We start from the raw sequence: 21,401 nt of genomic DNA on the forward strand, positions 1-21,401 counted from the left end.
CATGGGTAACCTTGTGTCATGGGGGTTTGTTGTATAGATTATTTAATCACTCAGGTGTTAAGCCTAGTACCCATTAGTTATTTTTTCCTGATCCTCTCCCTCCTCCGACCCGCCACCCTCTGAAAGGCCCCAGTGTGTGTTGTTCCCCTCTATGTGTCTATGTGTTCTCATCATTTAGCTCCCACTTATAAGTGAAAATATGCAGTACTTGGTTTTCACCCAAAATTATGAAAACCTTGGAAGACAACCTAGGAAATACCATTTAGGACATAGGCCTAGACAAAGATTGCATGACGGTGATGCCAAAAGCAGTTGCAACAAAAGCAAAAATTGACAAATGGAATTTAATTAAATGAAAGAGCATCTGCACAGCAAAAGAACCTATCAGCAGAGTAAACAGACAATCTACAGAATGGGAAAAAATTTTTACAAACTACAGATCCCTCAAAGGTCTTAATATCCAGCATCTATAAGGAACTTAAACAAATTTACAAGAAAAAGAAAACAAGCAACCTCATAAAAGAAGTAGGCAAAGGATATGAGCAGACACTTTTCTTCTTTTTTTTTTTTTTTGAGACAGAGTCTCACTCCGTCACTCAGGCTGGAGTGCAGTGACGCGATCTCAGCTTATTGCAACCTCTGCCTGCCAGGTTCAATCAAGTGATTCTCCTGCTTCAGCCTCCCAAGTAGCTGGGACTACAGGCGCCTGCCACCACGCCCCACTAACTTTGTATTTTTAGTAGAGACAGGATTTCACCATATTGGCTAGGCTGGTCGCAAACTCCTGACCTTGTGATCTGCGCGCCTCAGCCTCCCAAAGTGCTGAGATTACTGGTATAAGCCACCGTGCCCAGCCAAACAGACAGTTTTCAAAAGAAGACATACATGGGGCCAAAAAACAAATGGAAAAAAGCTCATATCACTGATCATTAGAGAAGTACAAATCAAAACCACAATGGGAACAAATTTATTTTTGAGTAAGAACTCACTTCCATATCCCTCCCTTGTCACAGATGCCATGACCCAAACCCCTCCCACTAGGCCCCACCTCCCAACACTGACACACTAGGGATCATATTTCAACATGAGTTTTGGTGGGAACAAACCACATCCAAACTATTGCACCATGGTACCCAGCAAATATTATAACATTTATTGTGTAAGTTAAGAGATACGATGAAATTTCCATAAGCTGTCTTCAGTAGACAAATGGTATCTTTCTGCAACTGTATCAGATCACATTCATTCAATCAAAAAGAATTACTGAATTTTTAATAGGTGAGATTTTAGCAGTATAGAAAATAAACATAATCAATACATCCTTGGAGCTCACACTTTACTGTGAACATGCAAATAAGTGAATAATTTAAATAGGAGGAAGTGCTAAGAAGAAAATGTATAGGACAGTATGCTAGAGAGTGAGGGTGAGGGCATGTCTAGTTAGGGAGGCCTCCTAGGGGAGGTGCCATGTGAGCTGAGCTGATGCATACATGGTGATAAAAGTGAATTGTATGCAGATCCCAGGGGAGAGCAGTCTGGGCTCAGGCACAGTAAGTGTGAAGGTTTGAACAGGGAGCAAGCACTACATTTTCAAGGAACAGAGAGAAGGCCAGGGTGGTTGCAGTATGGTGAACAAGGGTGAGAGTGGTAGGAGAGGGGGCCAGGAAGGTTGTCAGGGTTCAAGTGCTGTAATATGCTACAGGCCATTGTAAGGAGTCTGTATTTTATTCTACAGGCAGTGGGACACCACCAAGGGTTTTTTATCAGGGGTACAGCCAGATTTGTAGCCACCAGCTTCACATGTACATCATTGAAAAGTCTCTTTTAAATGGAAATAATTTTTCTTTGTATTTTATAGAATAGACCAGAGGACTGTCATTTGGCCAAAGGATGCTTTTGAAACTCGGCAGGACTTAAATGAGGTAGGTGCAATCATTACTGGTTATAAGAACATTAATTAGCCAATCATGAGTTTTACCATTCTTTTTCACAGTACTAGGAATTTGTTCTGATGAAAACTTAGTATTTTTGCTTTTAAGTGAACTTGTAATGCTTATAGTTCTTTGTTCAATTGGTAATGTTTTTCCTTCTTCTGGAGCAAACATATTTAAAATATTGTTTGTGAGGCAGCTCATGATGTCTTAGCCCTAACCGAAGTCCAGCAGTCATTTTGTTACACTCTTTTCAGCTTTTCTTCAGGATTATATAACCATGGCTGTGACAGTTAACATTTATAAACTTTTCTCTTAAATTTATTTTGTCTACATCTCTGTTTTTCCTAACGGCTTCTGCAATTTCAAACATAATCATGCTTACTGTTTATCCACTGAGAATGATATAGTTTGGTGTTTGCAATGTGATTTTCTTAGTAGACTTTGAGACATGAAGCCATATTTTCCAATCCAAATGATTTCCCACCAAACTGGACATCATGATGTTAATTAGCTTATTCTGGATTTTCTTTGGAATATGTAATTGAATTCTCCTGTATGAAATTAATGTAACGTAATTATGATGTCTATTATTATGAATGCCTTTGCTTAAGACATTGGTTTGGAATACTCTGTCTGGCTCTTCTTGTCTTCATTGTAAATTAAATAGTAGTGGGTGGTATTTAGTATGTCTGATTAGGGTCATAGCAAAGAGAATGAAAAGACCTGATGATCAGATGCCAAAAAGAGAATTGATGGGCTTTAGGCAAATTGTTTATTTGACATTTTGAAGATGCATTGCTCCCTCCTCTTCCTTTCCCACTCCACAAAAAGGGTACTTCACTAAATTTAGGTGATTTTCTTTTTCTTTTCTTTCTTTTGGTTAGAACTTGGTAGAAATAAATAGCTAAAAGTAAACCAGCTGCTTGGTTAAGCCAAGTTAAATAGCTAAAGTGGTAAAAAATGTCCTAAAGATAAGGACACAGAATTGTTATTTTCGTGTGCATGCATACAGACAGGCTCCAAATTCTAATCTTCCTCATGGTAATGAGTGAAAAAGAGTTTAAGAGAAAAGAGGCAAGAGCCTGAATCAGTGAATGCAGCTGTCCACCCCACCGTGAACAAGCAAAATGCTAGCTGTAAAGGAGCAAAGGTTTGTTTTGACGTAAGTGACTAGAAAAATTAGGTGATTGTAAGAGTCAACTCATGACAACTTTCAAGTATCTGGGAGAAACTGTTTCTTGAGCTGCAAACCCATAAGGATGCTGAGATCACTTGAGCATTCCCAAATCGCAGTTGTGAAAAGCTATATTTGAAAATCTGCTTTTCCATATTCCTTCACTACATTGTATTTGCAAATGACATGAAGTATGTGCCAGCTTACTGCGCTGATTGCCTGGGCGTAAGAGCGCTGGATGGAGAAGTCCATCTAAAACAGCAGGCAGCACCATATTTTAAACGTGCACGCTTCCATACAGAGGTGACGCTGCTGATTCAGACTGGTTGAATACAGTATGTGCTGACAGTGGTTTTCTTCCATCAGGGGGTGAACTATATAGATTGACTCACATTCTTTCACGCAGTTTCTGTTGTGGCCAAAATTTGGGAGACCAGAAAAAAGCCTTGGGGAAACTTGAAGGAGGTGCAATATGAATGGGTCAGAGACCATCAAGGAGGGTGGATGTGTTCCCACTCATGGATTGAAATGTCCTATGTCATTCCCAGCATTTCTCAATTTATTGAACACCAAACTCTTTTACAGAAGAACCACCTAATCTAACATTTCTTTAGGCGACAGAGTCCCTATGGAACACAAATGGGAAACATTGCTATAATATTTTTAATAGGGATAGAAAATAATAGGGATAGAAAATACAGAAAAGTACACAGGTCATAGGTATACAGCTGAATGAATTCTTACAAAGTATGCAATCAGCACATAAATCAAGAAACAAAATATTACCAGCATCCCAGATGCCTCTCTGTAATTCCTTCCAGTCACTACTCTCCTATGAAGATAACTAGTATTTTTTAGTGTTTTATTCATGGATACACTCTTTTGTGTCTGGCTTTATGTGCTCCATGTTACGTTCATGAGGGTCATTCATGTTTGGTATATAGTCGTAGTTTTCATTTGCTTTGCTGTAACTTATTGTATACTTGTTTCTGGTTGTTGACTATTAAGAGCTGTTGTTATCTATCGTATATATTTTTATTACTATGAGCTGTTTTCTGATCTCTGTACAGCTGACTTTTTACAGGAGTATGCCTCCCATCTCTAAATAAACAAGTAAGGTAGAACTTTTTGTTATATTAGCTCTCTTCATTGGTTTTTGTTCCTTTATTTTATTTATTCACCACCTGCCCACACATCCTTATAAAGAACCTACCAGTTCCGTAACTGCACTCTGTTCCATACCAACTTGCAAGTCTAAAACCAAAAAAGAGTCTCTTGAGCCTCATGAGAATCATAGTCCACAAATTTTTTCCAGATGTTTCCATATGTTGTACCTAAGTAATAATTACAGGATGCTACATATGTACCTTATATATTCCTCAAATTTTACATCTGGTATTTCACTTCTACTATTTGTACTTCTTTGTCCACTTGCTCTGTGACTGACAGATGGGGCTCAGCTTGATTCCAGAGCTGGCACTTGACCCGAGGTCTTCTCTGCCTGGCACGGTGATACATAGTGTAGCGTATCCGTGTATGTTGTCTCTGTGTGTGTTTCTCATAGTTTCCTAGTGGGCTGGAGAGCTCACTAACTTCTTGTTTCCACTTGGCATGAGTATAGATTTGACACCTGCCAGTCTCATATTTCTTCTGCCAGCCTGGAGCTCCCAGTTTTTGACTTTGAGTCTCTTGATAGGAATTGCATTTTTTATTTCACAGTTTTTGATATCTCTGGGACTAGGATATAGGAGTTTTTTCCAGAAAAAAAACTGATTAAATCTCCCTACTGACATTCATCTGAGCTGTATGACTCTATCTCTATAAGACATCAGATTTTGGGGGTTAGGATCTTTTGAATCCTGACAGGAAAATATTGTAGACTTGAGATCTGTCAGTGTCTCATCCACCTTAATCCTTGGTCTTAGTCAGTCTGCCAGTCCGTGTAATTCATAAGCATTCAATAGATCAGAAAGATACTTGAAAGATAAAATGAAGAAAAATGTTGTTTTACTCTCTGTATGTTTGTAGATCACATTCCTTGATTCAGTTCCAGTTAAGAAAAATAATATATTTATAAAGAAAACTAATGAATCTCTCCTTCCCTGGGAAAAAAAAAGCCATATTGGGTCCTCAAACTACTGTTTCCAACTCCCAGACTATATATGAAATAGCACCACATCAACTTCTTTTAGTTTTCATTTGTAAACTAAAACTACCAAGAAAAAATTGGTAGACTCAACAGTGAGGGTCAAAAGGGGATGATAATCTATGCTTCCCACCTTGCTTCCCCACTTCTAACTCTGTAGGAAGTTTTGAACTGGGCTAAGTCTAGGTGTCCTTTCGGATATTTTTTTAAGTTTAATTAGATTTTTAAATGACAAATAATAATTGTACATTTGTATATATTTATGGGATACAACGTGATGTTTTGATAAATGTGAACATTGTGGAATGAACAAATCAGGTGAATTTGCGTATTCAACACTTTGAATATGTATCAGTTCTTTGTGATGAGAACATTTAAGATCCTCTATTTCAGCTAATATACAATATATTCTTATTAACTATAGTCACTGTGTGGTGCAATAAAACACCGAAACTGGTTTATCCTGTCTAACTGAAACTTTATGCCCATTCACTAATGTCTCCTCTTTCCCTGTCCACCTCCTCCCCACCAGTCTCTGGTAACCCTATTTTACTCTACCAAAAGTTTGACTTTTTTAGATTCCACTTATAAGTGAGATCATATATTGAAAGTGAGGCCTTTCAATTTTAACATTCATTGATTCTACCCCTTTTCCATTTTCCCAGTGCTTTCAGAATGTAGCCATAGCTTCTCATCAGGGATGGAATAAGGCAAACTAAGTGACTCATGATTAAGGCCTCCTCCTGGCCAACCCACCATCTGAAGCCTTATTGGGGAGTGAATAGTAAGTAGTGCAATGGAAGTGACATATGTGCTTAGCACAGTTATTTATCAGTCTCACACAAGAGAGAGGCCACATTATCGTAAGTGAAGAATTGTGATCAACTGGGGATCTGGAGTGGTATGGCTGAAGCAGGCTGAAGCTGTGGGTCACCATGGGCCTTCTTTTCTCCTTTATTATACTCACCCAACCCAACTCCTATGTCATATCATACAGAAGGAAACGGTCACCTCAAAAACTGATGGCCTCTGTGCTCAGGAAAAACACTTTATTTTCTTATCTGATAGATACTTTGAAGGTATTCTGCATTTACCTTTTGGATAAAACAATGTCAGTTGAGTGAATATGAGTTTGTTTTCATTTTACTTCTTACATGGAATTTCAAGGCCATGTAGGTAAGGTCAGCCACAAGCCAATTGATCTTGAAGGAGAAGGTTTAGTGACCTTACATGGATTCCATATTTCCCTTGTCTTTGAGGCTTATTGGCCATGAAACTGTCTTGTGCTGGCATTGACCATCACTATCGTTTATCCTCTCCAGGCCTAAGAAGGCAGCTTATAAATCTGAAAAAAATAAAACAATCTTGTCATGTGTTAATGGGTTTACCCAAGAGAGATGTGTTGAGCACAAAGAAGCAGATGCTAAATCCTAAAATGTGAAAATGGATAAATGTTGCATCAGTCTTTTGCACACCAATAAACTCTATACCTCCAATGGTGAGGATTTCAAGGTAGCTAAGACTTAAGGCATCAGTGGGAGGAATACTTCTAGGTGGGTATACTGACTTTTTTTTTTTGTCCCCAGAATCAAACCATAGAGACAGCTGTCTGTCTCTCCCATATATGTTTCTCACATGGTAAGGAGTCTAAGTGGGATGCCTCATTGTAGGAACATAGAAAAATGTAAAACCTTAATAGAATTAGGAGGACAGAATAAGTTTAGTTGCAGGGAGTGAACGAGATAGAGGGGATGGGGACTATGTTTAGAAGGTTTGAGATTCTGAAGTTTATGGCAACTTGCTGAGGTGGCCAGCCATAGTGAAGTGGAAGGAACACTGGAATTGAGGAGGTTGAGGAATTATGAAGCCAGACATTAGCATGATTGTCAGCCTGGACATTGAAGTAACTGAGTATGTCAGGGACCACTGATGGAGAGTAAGAAACCAACCCAGATGGAAGTTGCTGAGTCCTGTAATATACAGGTCATGGAATGGGAAAGGATGGTGTTGTCTTTTGTAGGGGAGAAGAAATTGGTAGACTCAACAGTGAGGTTCAAAAGGAGATGATAATCTATTCTTCCCACCTTGCTTCCCCATTTCTAACTCTGTGAGGTAGAGAGTAGGAAAGAGAAATGATTTTTCAAGGTGGAGAAATTTCAGTCATGTTGTTATTTCATGAGGAATGTTAACACCGTCACACTGGCTAAGCCATTTCACCTGGTAACTAGTAGAACCTAAAGCATCTGAAAAAGGCAAGCACAAGTTCTCTGATACTGCACTGTGCTCCCTTTATGAGTGCTTAGCCCATTTATGGCCAAGGTTGCAATGTTTTGAATTTTTGCAATCAGACCTTGGCGATGACCTTGAGCAGTAGGATATAAATACTCCCACATGCTGAGCATTCCAACAATGGAACACTAGGCATAAATGGGTTAGAGTGAGAGGATAATAGCATCTCTTTAATGGAAAGAATATTACTGTAACTTATTCTGAAGAATTTGTTATAAGTGCTCTTTGTGTTTATAGAATAAGGTAGAAATATTTTTGCTGTTAATTGACCTTACAGGGCATTCTAAAGGTGTGTTCTGCCTCTGTTACTGCTTTGAAATTTAGTATTGACTTTATCAAAAATAGTCAGGAGATTTCCAGATTTGTGTTTGTCATCGTCACCTTCACTGGTTATTGAGGAACCAGAGGAAGAGAAGATACTCACAATGGGCATGGATTCAGACTTGTGCTGTGCTATATTCTGACTGTGGTTCTACCGTAAGAGGACAAATTCCTTAGGAATACCATTAGAATCTAGAGGAAGAGGCTATCTTATAAGAAACAAATGTAATAAATTAACAGCAAGCAACAGATGTTCAATAATGACCTAGTATCAATATTAAGAAGTTTAACCTTGAATCTGTAATTGCAGTCTTATTTTACAAAAGAGATACCTATTTTTATTTAGCTTGGTATGAAAGAGATGATTTATTTACCTGAAATCAATATGAAAAATTAATTTTTCTTCATATACTACTGTTAACTCTTATCTGTTCAATTATGTTGGTCATAATAACTAAACTTTAGCCTCAGTGTCAAAGATATCTATGAAGAATGCTTTAATATGTTAATTTTGTTAAAAGTAGGACAATTTACACGCATGCAGTGTCCCTCTTTGAGTCAGTATGCATGTGTCTATGTCTTTGTGTATCTCCATGTGAAAGACTAGATTGTGTTTTTATTAGCATCCACAGTTTATCTTATAGGTATTTTGGCATCAAGCCATATCAGGCCTCAAGATGGTATGTATTGTTTTGTTCAGGATGTGTTTCTTCCTCAAAATTGTGTTAATTTTGTGAAAATAGTCAAGAAAGAGGCTTCTTAGGCCTTTCACATTCTTGAGCTGACTGAATGGTATTATTTCTGTAAGAATAGGCAGCTGTATTTTTGTATTCAAATGCAAACCCAGTCTGTAGGGTTAGGCCTTAATTCAGGATTGATTGAGGATGTTTTACAAAGTATCTGGGATTCTTACCGTATGACTGAAAGTCAATTCAACTTGGTTTTAATAAGAACAGGATGTTATTGATATATGTCTGAAAACTTAGGATCAGGATAGGCTCTATGCATGGCTAGGTCCAGGGATGAAAACTCATCATGGAGATGCCATCTATTCCTATCTCTCGCTTCTTCTTTTTCTATATTGGCTTCATCTTTATTTAGGTCAGCCCCTCTCTAGGGACAAATTATTTAGTCACTAATTCCAGTGTATATTAGTTTTCTATTAATGGGTGACAAATTACCAAGAACTTAGTGGCTTCAAACATGTATTTATTAGCTCACAGTTATGCAGGTCAGAAATGTGGGTGGACTCAACTGGGTTTTCTATTTAGGGTTTCATGAAATTGAAATCTAGGCACTGGCTGGGGTAGTTTCTTATCTGGAGGATCTGGAGAAGAGCCTTCGTCCCAGCTTCTGCAGATTGTTGCCTGAATTTAGTTCCTTGTAGTTGTGCAACTATGTGTCCTGCTTCCTTGCTGGGTGTCACCTGAGGGCAGCTCTCAGTTTCTAGAGGCTGTCACACTCCCCCTCCTCACCCTTTATCTTGGAGTCAGCAACAGCGTGGCAAATCCTTGTGCTTTGAATTTCTCTGATGTTGTCTTTCGCTACCAACTGGAAGAAATGTTGTGCATTTTAAAGGCCTCCCCTGATTGGTCCAGGCTCAGCCAAGAAATCTGTATCTTTGGTCAGCTGAGTTAAAGCTTTAATTACATTTGCAAATCTCTTCATAGAAGTACCTAGATTAGTGTTTGATTATGTTATCAGAGTATAGGAATCTTGATGGCTACCTTTAGGATTCTGCCTACCACATAATAAAATAACAGTCTCTCCTTCCTAGTTCTAAAAAGTCCCATATTTGAGTCTCATTTATCTGGCTTGGGGCATGTACCCATTTCTGAATCAGTCCCTGTGATGATGGCGTTTGGAATAAGCTGATTTGTTAGACTTGGGCCATATTTCCCACTTAGGATCTAGGAGTGCTGTTCTCAGAAGATGAGTAATTAGATGCTGGGCTGCATAATGTTGGTCTCTGGAAGCATGATCTCCAAAGTAATTTTCCTCTCTGCTGGACCCCTGCAGGATGCCACTTGGCGTTTTTCTGGTATGGTTTTTTGAGTTGAGGTAGAGTCACCTGTCTCCCCTACCAAGGTTTGTTCCTCAGCTGGAACAGTATCCTATGATTCATTTAATTTTAGACAACTTTTGTTATCAGTGTCAATGAGCACATCCTGTAGCCAACATGGTCATGGTGTGAACACTTGCTCTCATTCCCAGTTGAATGAACTGCATGACAAAAAAGCTCTGAACTACTTCCCAGTCTGGTTTATTCTGCCCCATTGTTCAGATGCAACTATCCAGCCTGTCGTCTTGTCTCCAGGGAAACCAGATCTGTGGGCCTCACCCTCAGGGGAATCCTTAGTGTGGTGTTGGCAGAAAAAGTGGAAGCCATGTCAGCAGCTGCCTCTATTTTTCCTTGTCTGGGAACTGCCTCGGAGAAGCATCAGCGGTGTTGGACTGAGCAGAGGCATTGAGGCAGGACTTGCCTAGTTGACCCACCTGTGCTGCCTTTTGCCTGGCAGCCTACCCATCTCCCCCACTCCCCTGCAGCTTTGCCCCATTGGCTCCTCCTGTTTTCTCTGGCATGACATCTTGATCCTTTTTCTTGTTGCTCACTCTTTCAGGTATTTCTCTTCATACTACTAATTTCCTACTCTCTCATGGAAGGCTGGAAGGAACTGTACCCAGTTCAGTGGCTCCCAGGGTCCAGCCTATGCTATAGTTTTTACTGCTTTTTGGCAAAAGTATAAATATAAGATAAATGAATATAGTGAGTTTTTTTTTTAATAAAGTCTGTGAACAACCTTTCACTTAGAAATTGTTCTTAAAATGTTCATTTTGTGAAGAAATGATGGGGAGGGGATTTGTTTGTTTTCTTTCTCACATGCTCTCACTTGGTGAAATATAAAGTTGACAGCTTTCATAAATATATTCTGCTCCACCTACCCCTGCTAACTTTTAGAAAATATTTCTGCTGATTTGAAGACCAAATTTTTCCTGAGAACTGTGTCCTTTGAGACGTTTTCTTCTAAGGGTAATTCTTTCTTTCAGCAGGATTCATTGAGAAGCAAATGTGTATCCAGCTTTGGGTCTGGTACAGGGGTGAGGTGCAAGAGCTGCAGTACAAGAATGTACTTTGTTGTCCTCACTTCCCAGAGGTTTATAGGGACACACATCAAGTCCAGACATCTGGCCTTCCTAGCCTTGGCACCTGTTGTCTTTTTTAGGACATTTTTGGCCTTCTGAAGATTATAAAACTCAAGTTTATAGAGAGACAAGAGCTGAATTTTTTTATTTTCTTACAAAATATTAGATTTGAAAACCTAAGTGTCTATCAACAGACAAATGGATAAAGAAAATATGGTACTTATATACAATGGAATATTTTCCAGTCAGAAAAAAGAATGAAATGCTGTCATTCACAGCAACATGGGTGATCCTGGAGAAAATTATGTTAAATGAAATAAGCCAGTCACAGAAAGATAAACACTGTACGTTCTCGCTCCTGTGTGAATGCTAAAAAAGTTGATCTTGGCTGGGCGAGGTGGCTCACGCCTGTAATCCCAGCACCTTGGGAGGCCGAGGTGGATGGATCACGAGGTCAGGAGATCGAGACCATCCTGGCTAACACGGTGAAACGTTGTCTCTACTAAAAATACAAAAAAAAATTAGCCAGACATGGTGGTGGGTGCCTGTAGTCCCAGCTACTTGGGAGGCTGAGGCAGGAGAATGGTGTGAACCCGGGAGGCGGAGCTTGCAGTGAGCCAAGATCGTGCCACTGCACTCCAGCCTGGGTGACAGAGCAAGACTCCATCTCAAAAAAAAAAAAAAAAAAAAAAAAAAAAAATTATCTCATAGAAGTAGAGAGTAGAATAGTGGTTACTAGATGCTGGGACGGGTAAGAGGGTGAGAGAGATAGGGAGGGATTGGTTAAAGGATATAAAATCATAGCTAGATAAAAGGAATCAGTTCTAGTATTCTACAGCACTGTAGTGTGACTCTCATCAACAATAATTTACTACGGTTTTCAAATAACTAGGAGAGAAGATCGTGAATGTTCCCAACACAAGCAAATGGTAAATATTTGAGGTGGTGAATAATCTTATTATTGTGATTTGATCACTATATATGTATCAAAACTCACCGTGTGCCCTATAAATATGTATAATTACTCTGTGTCAGTTCAAAATTTAAAAATATATAACTTAAAAATTAGTATTTGAGGAAATGGCCATGCTTTCCAATGTGACCTGCCATCTTTAAAGGCATAGATATATGTTATTTCATATGGCATGTGATTTTATGATTTTCAGTGAACACTTACTGATTTCTAAGATTCATTGAATTTTAGAAATGGAAGGAGTTAAGGTAGTGTTATCGGAAAAAGTAGAGGGCCCATAAGCCAGTATCGTTTGGTGGTTTGCCCTGTGACACAGAATGAGCCAGATTAAGGGCCCAGTGGGCCATCTCCTCTGCTCTCATCTTACTAAGTTTAGTTTTGAAGGCGAATATTTTTCAGGGCTAAAATAAATGGAAACAAAGCCACAAAGAAGCAACCATATGGGCTACAACCCAGACTAGCTTTGGACTTCAGCCCTTGGGATTTAATTAATGTTCTGGGAAAAATGACTAGTTAGGGGCTTATCCATCTTAAGACCTGTGCTTTAGGATAGTTAAAGTACTAGTAACTCCATTGAGAAACTATTGAAGTTCATTCCATGAGTTGTAAGCGAGACACATTGTATTTTCAGAAAAATCAGTCTTACTATCTAGAAAAGCTTAGAGTTCTGCTTTAAAGTGGGAGTTTATAAAATGGTATTATTCTCTCCCAAACATCTTGTTCTTATTGTTCATTGAATAAAGTGAACATAACAAGGATATCACAATCAGGTGAAATCAAGTATAGGATTCCCCCTTTCCAGATTGAAGTCATTTAGCTTAAAGGAAATGTGGGTTTTATTGTTGTGTATTGTGGCTAGGTTGTCCTTGTTTAAAAAGAATTGCTGATAGGAGCCGAATAGGACCTGGATCTTTTTGTCAACAGAAGGCTCCTTAAGGTGAATAGCTTGTTCTCCTACATTGAATTTCTCCTTTGGGAGGTGCCGGGGAGTGAGGGCTGAGCTCCTGAACAAAGGGAAGCTGGGCCGGGCTGAGCTGAGGTGTGCTGTGCTGCAAACCATGCTCAGACACGAGTGACGCTGTCCCCAGAGGGATTCGCCAAAAGTCCAATGTCTTTACTTTAGGGGAGGGATAAGTTTGGCTTTTTCTTGTAATGGTCAACATTGGGAGAAGTCCCACTTTGTTGGCAAGAACATCAAGAAGTTCAGGAAGCAATACCTTCTTGCTTCTGAGCACTTCACACTTTATACCTCCTGGTGGGCGTGGGAGCAGCTCTCAAGGGAACCAACCGAAAGATAAAAAGGCAATGAGGTAGTCAGAGGGCTGGGACTCAGAGAAAAGCTTTTGGCCCTGGGGCAAGTAGAACTAAGTGGGCAACTGAGACATTTATAGTGTGTCAAGGCCCCAGGGAATAGGGACCTTGGACTTCCTGTGTTGAAAGACCCTGCCTCAGACCTACTGAACCAGAATCTCTAGAATGGGCATGTCCTGGGAGCACACATCTTTTGTAAACTCCCCTGTGATTTTTAAGCACTTTAAGGTTTCTAAACCAGGGTGGTAGGAGGGCTCAATATTGGATACTCCGAGACCCCGCCCCCCCTGCCCCCCCGCGCAAACACTGGCTAAAGGACCCAGAAAAACAAAACTCAGATACAATGGCAGTCTTTTTATTGATTGGCTCTTTTCTACACATTGTGCTAGGATGCAGCAGTAAACAATGGAGGCACGGTGCTAGTTCTTATGGAGCTGAAAATAGCCAATAAACAATACATGAAATTACAAATTGTGGCGAGCCTTGTGAAGGAAATAAACAAGATGCTAAAAGAGACACTAGGGGCCCCCTGCTGAGATAAGATAATCAGAACTGGCTCAATAATTTGATGGGATTTTGGCAGTGAAACAACCAGAGCTGAGTAGTGTCTGGGGAGGAGGGGGCAGAGAGCAGGTGAATCAGCAGATGGAAAGGAAGGGTGTTGTATAGATGTGGGTGGGCATATATTCGAGAAACATTGAAATTCAGGGAAGGAGAGTGGTAAGTAAGAATGGAGATATTTGGAGACCCAGTCATGTCCCCAGTTTTGAGCAGATTTCCGACTTGATTTGCTTCATATCATCATAGGGAATCTATATGCAATTCTTGGATAGATAAAAGAATGGGGAGGAGGACTAAACCCTTTCATACGAACTAAATGTAAGCGGTGCCTGCTCTGGGACTGGTGAATTGCAGACAAAGGCACCCTAAAATAGTATTTAGCCATCCAGCCTGTGTGGGTGTTCTCTATTTCAACCCAACTAAAGTGGGACCTGAGTAATTGTAGAGGAGAGAAAATGAGTAGAGTATTTTCTAAAACAAGTAGCATATTCTCCATTATGTAAACGGAAAAAATTAGCTTTTTAAAGAAAACCACACCTACGTTTCACAGACTTCTCTCTGGCTTCTTTCTTAACCAGATAGGATAGTTGGAGCAGCAGAGGTGGTCATTGTTCTTTACCGGGCCTGTTAGCCCTTACTCAACTTTCTTGCAGATTCTAGACATTTGTATGAGGAGACTTTGGATATAAACCAGGAAAAGTACTAGCAGGCTGCCCTGAGTGATGGGCTTGGGGAGCCAGGGGAGTGGAAGTCCTATCAGAGACGGCTGGGTTGAGGTGGCACTAGGACTGTAGGGGTTTATTAGGACCTGGAGTGAAGGGTCCTGCATCTTTCTGTAGAGGGAAAAGCATGTTCCTGCATTAAAGGTTACTAAGTCAGGCATGATAGAAGTGAAATGGGTGGTTAGTCACTCACTCCCTGGGCTTGCTGTTTCTTTCCTCCACAGCCCTATGACAATAATAACTGTCATGATTGATTTATTTACTTGCTTATTAGTGACTTCCCCACTAGACTGGAAGCCCCACGAGGAAGGGGCTGCTAATAGCCTCACACTGCAGAGCCTAGTGCAGCTCTTGCATGGAAAGCTGCCTGGCTTTCCATGTGGAGCTGGATATGTGGCATCATGCCTGCAAGGTGGACACAAACTCTGTACGTGCACTGCAAGCTGTCCTGAAGCCTTCTTGGGGTGGCTCTGCAGGGCACAGACGTGGTGGGACAGATCACCCATCCACTGGAAGGACATGTATGTGACAGTGGTGTAGATCAGGGGTCTCCAACCCCGGAGCCACGGACCAGTACCGGCCTGTAGCCTGTTAGGAACTGGGCCGCACAGCCAGAGAAAATGAGCAGTGGATAGCGAGCTTTACCACCTGAGCTTCACCTCCTGTCAGATCAGCGGTGGCATCAGATTCTCAGGAGTATGCACCCTATTGTGAACTGTGCATGCGAGGAATCTATGTTGCACACTCCTTATGAGGATCTAATACCTCATGATCTGAGGTGGAACAGTTTCATCCCAAAACAATCCCCATTCCCAAGTCCATGGAAAAATTGTCTTCTGCAAAACCAGTCCCTGGTGCTAAAAAGGTTAGGACTGCTAATGTAGATTACTTATAGACAAATCTCCCTGCCCCCTTGTCCTGGGTTCCTTGATCCTCAGAACAACTATCTCTTCATGGACCCATCCCACACAGTGTGTCCAAGTCCCCACCCTCTGTTCAGGAAGAGATACGAGTGGCCCATGGTGCCAAAAGGCAGACGGTTCTCGGGTCAGTGAAGGGTGGGAAGGAATATTACTGAGGACAGCTGGTCTGCAGAGTTTCTTCCACTTTGCCCTCTTCTCCTCCATTTATAACAGTTCGTTTTCCCTTCTACTTGGGGATCTGCTTGTTTCTCCAGACCTTCATCTTTTGTCTCCTCTTCCATTTGCCACTTAATTTCTTCCCCATTACCCTAAGCTTAGTCCTATCTTATAGCTAAAGAAGGAATAAACCAGCCGTACAACTAGATCTCCTTTGACACTCAGAGTCTTGCTTAGTGTGAGTACAGTGAGGGAGAACGTGAAAGAGGAAGATGGACGAGAACAACCGATGGATGCTGCTGCTTTTTTTTCCCCCCTGTTGCCCAGTCTGGATTGCAATGGCATGATCTTGGCTCACTGCACCCTCCACCTCCTGGGTTCAAGCAATTCTCGTGCTACAGCCACCCAAGTAGCTGGGATTACAGGAGTTGGCCACCATGCCTGGCTAAGGTTTTATATTTTTAGTAGAGACATGGTTTCACCATGTTGGCTAGGTTGGTCTTGAACTCCTGACCTCAAATGATCCACCCACCTTGGCCTCCCAAAGTGCTGGGATTACAGGGGTTAGTCACTGTGCCCAGCCACCAGTGGATACTTATAGCCATAACTGGGTCATGGCATTATACCTCTCTTCCTATGGGAGACCAGGGATCTCTGAATGTGAACTCCTGTGCAGTGAAATTCTTTGAAACCTATTTGTGTTGTCTGGACATTTGGTTCTGTTCCAAACACAGTGTCTAAGCACCCACTCCATGCCAGATTCTGTGCATCCATCTCCAGTCCATGTGCCTGTTTGCTTTTCTCTCCTTTCAAGTTGTAAAGGGACTTAGAAGTCATGTAGCCTAAGGACCTTGCTAGGCAGGTGCAGAAATAAGACCCTGGGGGGTAAAGTGATGAGTCAAGGCCTCAGTGTCAGTGTGGAGTACAGCCTTGCCACATGGCCAGAGCTCTGTCCGGCAGCCTTTGGGGTTTGGAGATAGTCATACTAAACACAGAATCCGGTCCTTGAGTGTTTGCCATATGCTGGTACTCTGCAAAGTGCTTTCCAGCTTTCCATGATTTCCCTTGTGTAATTCTGAGAGCATCCCTTAGAGCAGGTACCATTGTTGCTGTTACCACTGCCCCTTTTTTAGAGAGGACATTAAGGCCCAGAATAACTAGGATGCTTGGCCAAAGTCAGACACATGGTATGTAGCAAAGCTGACATTCCCTCTCATTCTGTGGGAACCTGAAGGCTATGCCCTCTTCTGCTTTGCAGAATATACAAGAACACTTATAAATTTGAGACAGGCAGCTGGTTCTACAATTTAAAAAAAAGTTAAAGAAAGAAAGAATACCAGTCTTTCTTTATACTTTCCTTTCATTCATTTTTAAAAATTGTTAAAATACATCTAACCTAAATTTTATCATTTAACTTTTTTTCTTTTTTTGAGACAGAGTCTCACTCTTTGCCCAGGCTGGAGTGCAGCGGCATGATCTCGGCTCACTGCAACCTCTGCCTCCTGGGTTCAAGCAATAGTCCTGTCTCAGACTCCCGAGTAGCTGGGACTACAGGTGCCCCCACCATGCCCAGCTAATTTTTGTATTTTTAGTAGAGACAGAATTTCACCATATTGGTCAGGCTGGTCTCGAACTCCTGACCTCAAGTGATCCTCCTGCCTCTGCCTCCCAAAGTGCTGGGATTACAGGTGTGAGAGCCACCACGCCCGACCTTTTGTTCTTTTCTTTTCTTTCTTTTTTTTTTTTTTGAGATGGAGTCTCGCTCTGTCGCCCAGACTGAAGTGCAATGGTGCGATCTTGGCTCACTGCATCTTCTGCCTCCTGGGTTCAAGCAATTCTCCTGTCTCAGCCTCCTAAGTAGCTGAGATGACAGGTGAATGCCACCACACCCGGTTAATTTTGTTATTTTTTCATAGAGACAGGATTTCACCATGTTGCTCAGGCTGGTCTCAAAATCCTGACCTCAGGCGATCCACCGCCTCGGCCTCCCAAAGTGCTGAGATTACAGGCATGAGCCACTGTGCCTGGCCACCATTTAACCATTTTTAAGTGTGTAGTTCAGTGGCGTTAAGTACAGTCACACTGTTGGGCAACCATCACTACCACCTATCTCCAGAACTTTTTTCATCTTCATATATATATATATATGTTTGAGATGGAGTCTTGCTCTGTTGCCCAGGCTGAAGTGCAATGGTGCAATCTCGGCTGACTGCAACCCCCACCTCCCGGGTTCAAGCGATTCTCGTGCCTCAGTGTCCTGAGCAGCTGAAATTACAGGCGTGTGCCACCATGCCCAGCTAATGTTTATATTTTTAGTATAGACGAGGTTTCCACATTGGCCAGCCTGGTCTCAACCTCCTGGCCTCAAGTGATCCGCCTACCTCAGCCTCCCAAAGTGCTGGGATTTACAGGCTTAGGCCACTGCTCCCAGCTTCGATGAATTTTACTACTCTAAATATCTTATGCAAGTGGAAGTATACAGTATTTATCCTTTCGTGTCTGGCTTATTTCACTTAGCATAATGTCCTCAAAGTTTATACATGTTGTGGCATGTAGCCTGTGTCAGAAGTCCTTCCTTTTGAGTGTTGAACAATGTTCCATTGTATGTGCATAACCACCTTTGGTTTATCCATTCCCCCATCATGGACACTTAGGCTGCATCCACCTTGTGTTAGTCTGTTAGGTCTTCCCTAACAAATACCACAGACTTGGAAGCTTAAACAACATAAATGTATTTTTTCACAGTTCTGGAGACTGAAAGTCCCAGATCAAGGTGCTAGCAGGGTCGATTTCTCCTGAGCCTCTCTCCTTGTCTTGCAGACAGCTGCCTTCTCGTTGCATCTTCACATGGCTTTCTTTCTGTCTGTCTCCCTGATATCACTTCCTCATCTAACCCTAATTGCCTCTTTAAAGGGGTTGTCTCCAAATACAGTATCATTGGGGGTAAGGGCTTCAACATATAAATTTTGTAGAGACACTATTTTATCCAAAACATACCTCTTGGTCATTGTGAGTAATGCGGCCATGAGTATGGGTGTATGAATATCTATTCAGGTCCCTGCTTCCAATTGTTTTGGCTAGATGTGCAGCAATGAAATTGCTGGAGTATATGGTAATTCTATTTTTAACATTTTGGGAGCCCATCATTCTGTTTTGCATAGCGGCTGCACTGTTTTACGTTCCCATGGCATTATTTGTTAATCTTCAGGGTAGTTTTGCTCTTTTTCAGAGGTCACTGATTTCCAGTGTCCTCCAGTAGGAAACTTGCCTGGAATCTTTCTGTTTGCCTCCCAGCTGCTTGTTTACTAAATACTAAATCCTCCCAGAAACTTGGTGTCCCTGCTCCTTCTGCAGCTCCTGTCAACAACCTCAGTTCTTACTTCCACACTCAGCTGCTGGGAAAACATCCCAGAATGGAGGAGGAAGCCAAAAAAAAAAAAAAAAAAAGAGGCTCAGTCCCACACAGGTGCTTCACATGGGCTCCCAGGCAGCAGCCCCTGAGCTCTTAGGAGCTTTGTGCCAGGTCCCACCCCATCTCCGGGCATGGCAGAGGTGTGATCCTGAGCCCACCTAGGCACTTGCTGCTTTCACAATGGTGAAGAGACAACAGATTTTAGACATCCCTTGGTGGGCAGCTTGTGAAACACTACTGTAGGTTCATACATCAGCAGAATGGATCAAGGGTTGTGCGTGGGACTCGGTCTTGCATGGAAGGGAGGAGTTAGGGTGTGAGAGATGTTGGGAAGATGTTTATGTGAGGAAAGGTGTGAAGTTACATATGGAGCAGGGGTGTGTGTGTGTGGAATAGTGTGTGAAGGCATGGGAGTTGGATGTGGGTGTGTGTGGGGTGGGTGTGCATGGGTTATGTGTGAAGTAGGCTGGGAGGTTTTGGGGGGTGGATGTGAGGGTATGAGGTATGTATGGGGTAAAGGTGTGTGTGTGTGGAAGGTGGGGTGTTTGTAGGTGTGGGGAGTAGGGATGAGAGTATGGGGGTTTGGTATGAGCATCTGTGTGGAGGAGGTGAGGGGTAGGTATAAGTGCATGTAGGATGGAGGTGAGCACTAGGGGTGGAGGGTGTACATACATGTGTGTGTGGAGTAGGGGGTGAGGATGTGTATATGGCAGGGGTGGGGCTGTGGACTGGGTGTGACACTGTGTGGGGGAAAGGATATGTAGAGGGTAGGGTATGAGTAAGTGTGTGTGTGCCTGTGTGTATTGGAGGGTCCTAGCAGGGAAAGGACCAGTGACTCTGCTCCCAGTGCCCACCCCTGCTGGAGCTGGGAGCGTAGGAGAGCAGCTGAGACCTGTAGAACATTCTTGTGGAGAGGGAGAGAGCCCGGCCAGGGACTCAGGCTGACTCACTTTCACCTGGTCGGGGGAATTAATTTGCTGGCATCTGCATCATGGCAGGATGCATGCGTCAATCTGTATGACTTTGTTCTTATTAAGAATCATGGGAGAAATTTTAAATGAGAAATGAAGAGAGTGGGTGGGAGGTTATGCTGAGGGCTATGAAAGATGAATTGCTTCTTCCTCAGTGGCTGGGTTATGCTAAATGACCAAGGTCATCTCCCTCCACCCTTTTCTCTCACCCTGTTCTCATGTGAGAGAAGTAACTTTAGAAGACACACACACACACACACACACACACACACACACACACACACCCCTGCATACAGATGTGGATTAGGGAGCCTCAAAGCCCCTCCCAGATGCCCGGCAGCCTCTGCAGCAGTAACTCTTTGTGCACTGCGGTTTGCTGCTGTCTTTGCTTTGGAGGGATGATGGCTTTTATGAATGGTAGCCAGGGAGGGACTTAATGTCTTCTGCTTCCTGATGTCAGCACAATGAATGAAACACTTGCAAAGCGTAAAACCTCAAGCACCCGGGAAGCAGATATCTTCTCAGATTGGTTCTCCAGATGCAGCGTCTCTTGCTGATGAAATCACCAGTCCCATGTGTCACAGATAATCCATATACGTTAGGATTTAAATGAGGCAGAAACTGAGCCTGCATGTGGAATGATACGTGTATGATTCTGGCACAACCAGTTCTTTCCCTGAAGCAGCTGTTGCCACCACCCTCTTCCTGCCAGGCAGCGGAGGAAGGTGCTTGCGGGAGCTGCGGACACACTGTTGTGTGTTAGGCATCTACTTAGCTGGCCTCATGTTCTGCTTTTGCTGGCAGAATTCCTTGCTGAAGCTCCAAGCCCTCGAATCTGATCTGTGCTCTGCATTTTTAACAAACCAGGATGAAGCTGCTCAGGTGCATGGAGTCAAGGACCCAGTGCCAGCATCGACCCAGAGTGTGCTTGCCGATGGGACAGATTCTGCAGGTAAGATACAGGGCTCGGGGTTGTCCCAAATTGTACTCTCAAGGTAGTTCAGTCTCTTGCTGGTTCACACTCAGCCTGAGCCCCTGAGGGAAAACAGTGCCTAGGGCAACATGAAAGCCCAAGAGGTGCTTCTGAGTTGCCCAGGAGGAGCTGAGGGGGAGCAGGAAGGACTGGGATTTGCTATAACATAGAACTGTCTAGATAGGACCAAGAGTCACACACAAATGGGTGTCATTTGTGTAAGGTGAAAGTACCCATCGCAACTTCTAGTCTTCATTTTCCCATTTGGTCTCCTGGGACACATGAGTGCTATGCTTATTTTATATTACTGGACCTAGATAACCTGTGCTGTCTTGAAATTCTTCTTTTTGATGTGTTGTGGATGGGGAAGTTTCCATACTGCTACTTCCTT

At 42.3% G+C, this 21,401-nt stretch overlaps 1 protein-coding gene across 5 annotated transcripts in view; it reads left to right on the forward strand.

Moving 5' to 3' along the window:
• FAM13C (family with sequence similarity 13, member C) overlaps positions 1-21,401 on the forward strand; it is a 120,943-nt gene that overhangs the window by 63,178 nt on the left and 36,364 nt on the right. For all 5 annotated transcript variants that reach the window (XM_011988336.1, XM_011988334.1, XM_011988335.1 and 2 more), the window contains 2 exons: positions 1,859-1,922; positions 20,905-20,989. In XM_011988336.1, coding sequence (XP_011843726.1) covers positions 1,859-1,922; positions 20,905-20,989 — 149 coding nt within the window. The remainder of the gene's footprint in view (positions 1-1,858; positions 1,923-20,904; positions 20,990-21,401) is intronic.

Source organism: Mandrillus leucophaeus, unplaced genomic scaffold (genome assembly GCF_000951045.1).
Source record: "Mandrillus leucophaeus isolate KB7577 unplaced genomic scaffold, Mleu.le_1.0 Scaffold327, whole genome shotgun sequence".
NCBI lineage: Eukaryota > Metazoa > Chordata > Mammalia > Primates > Cercopithecidae > Mandrillus > Mandrillus leucophaeus.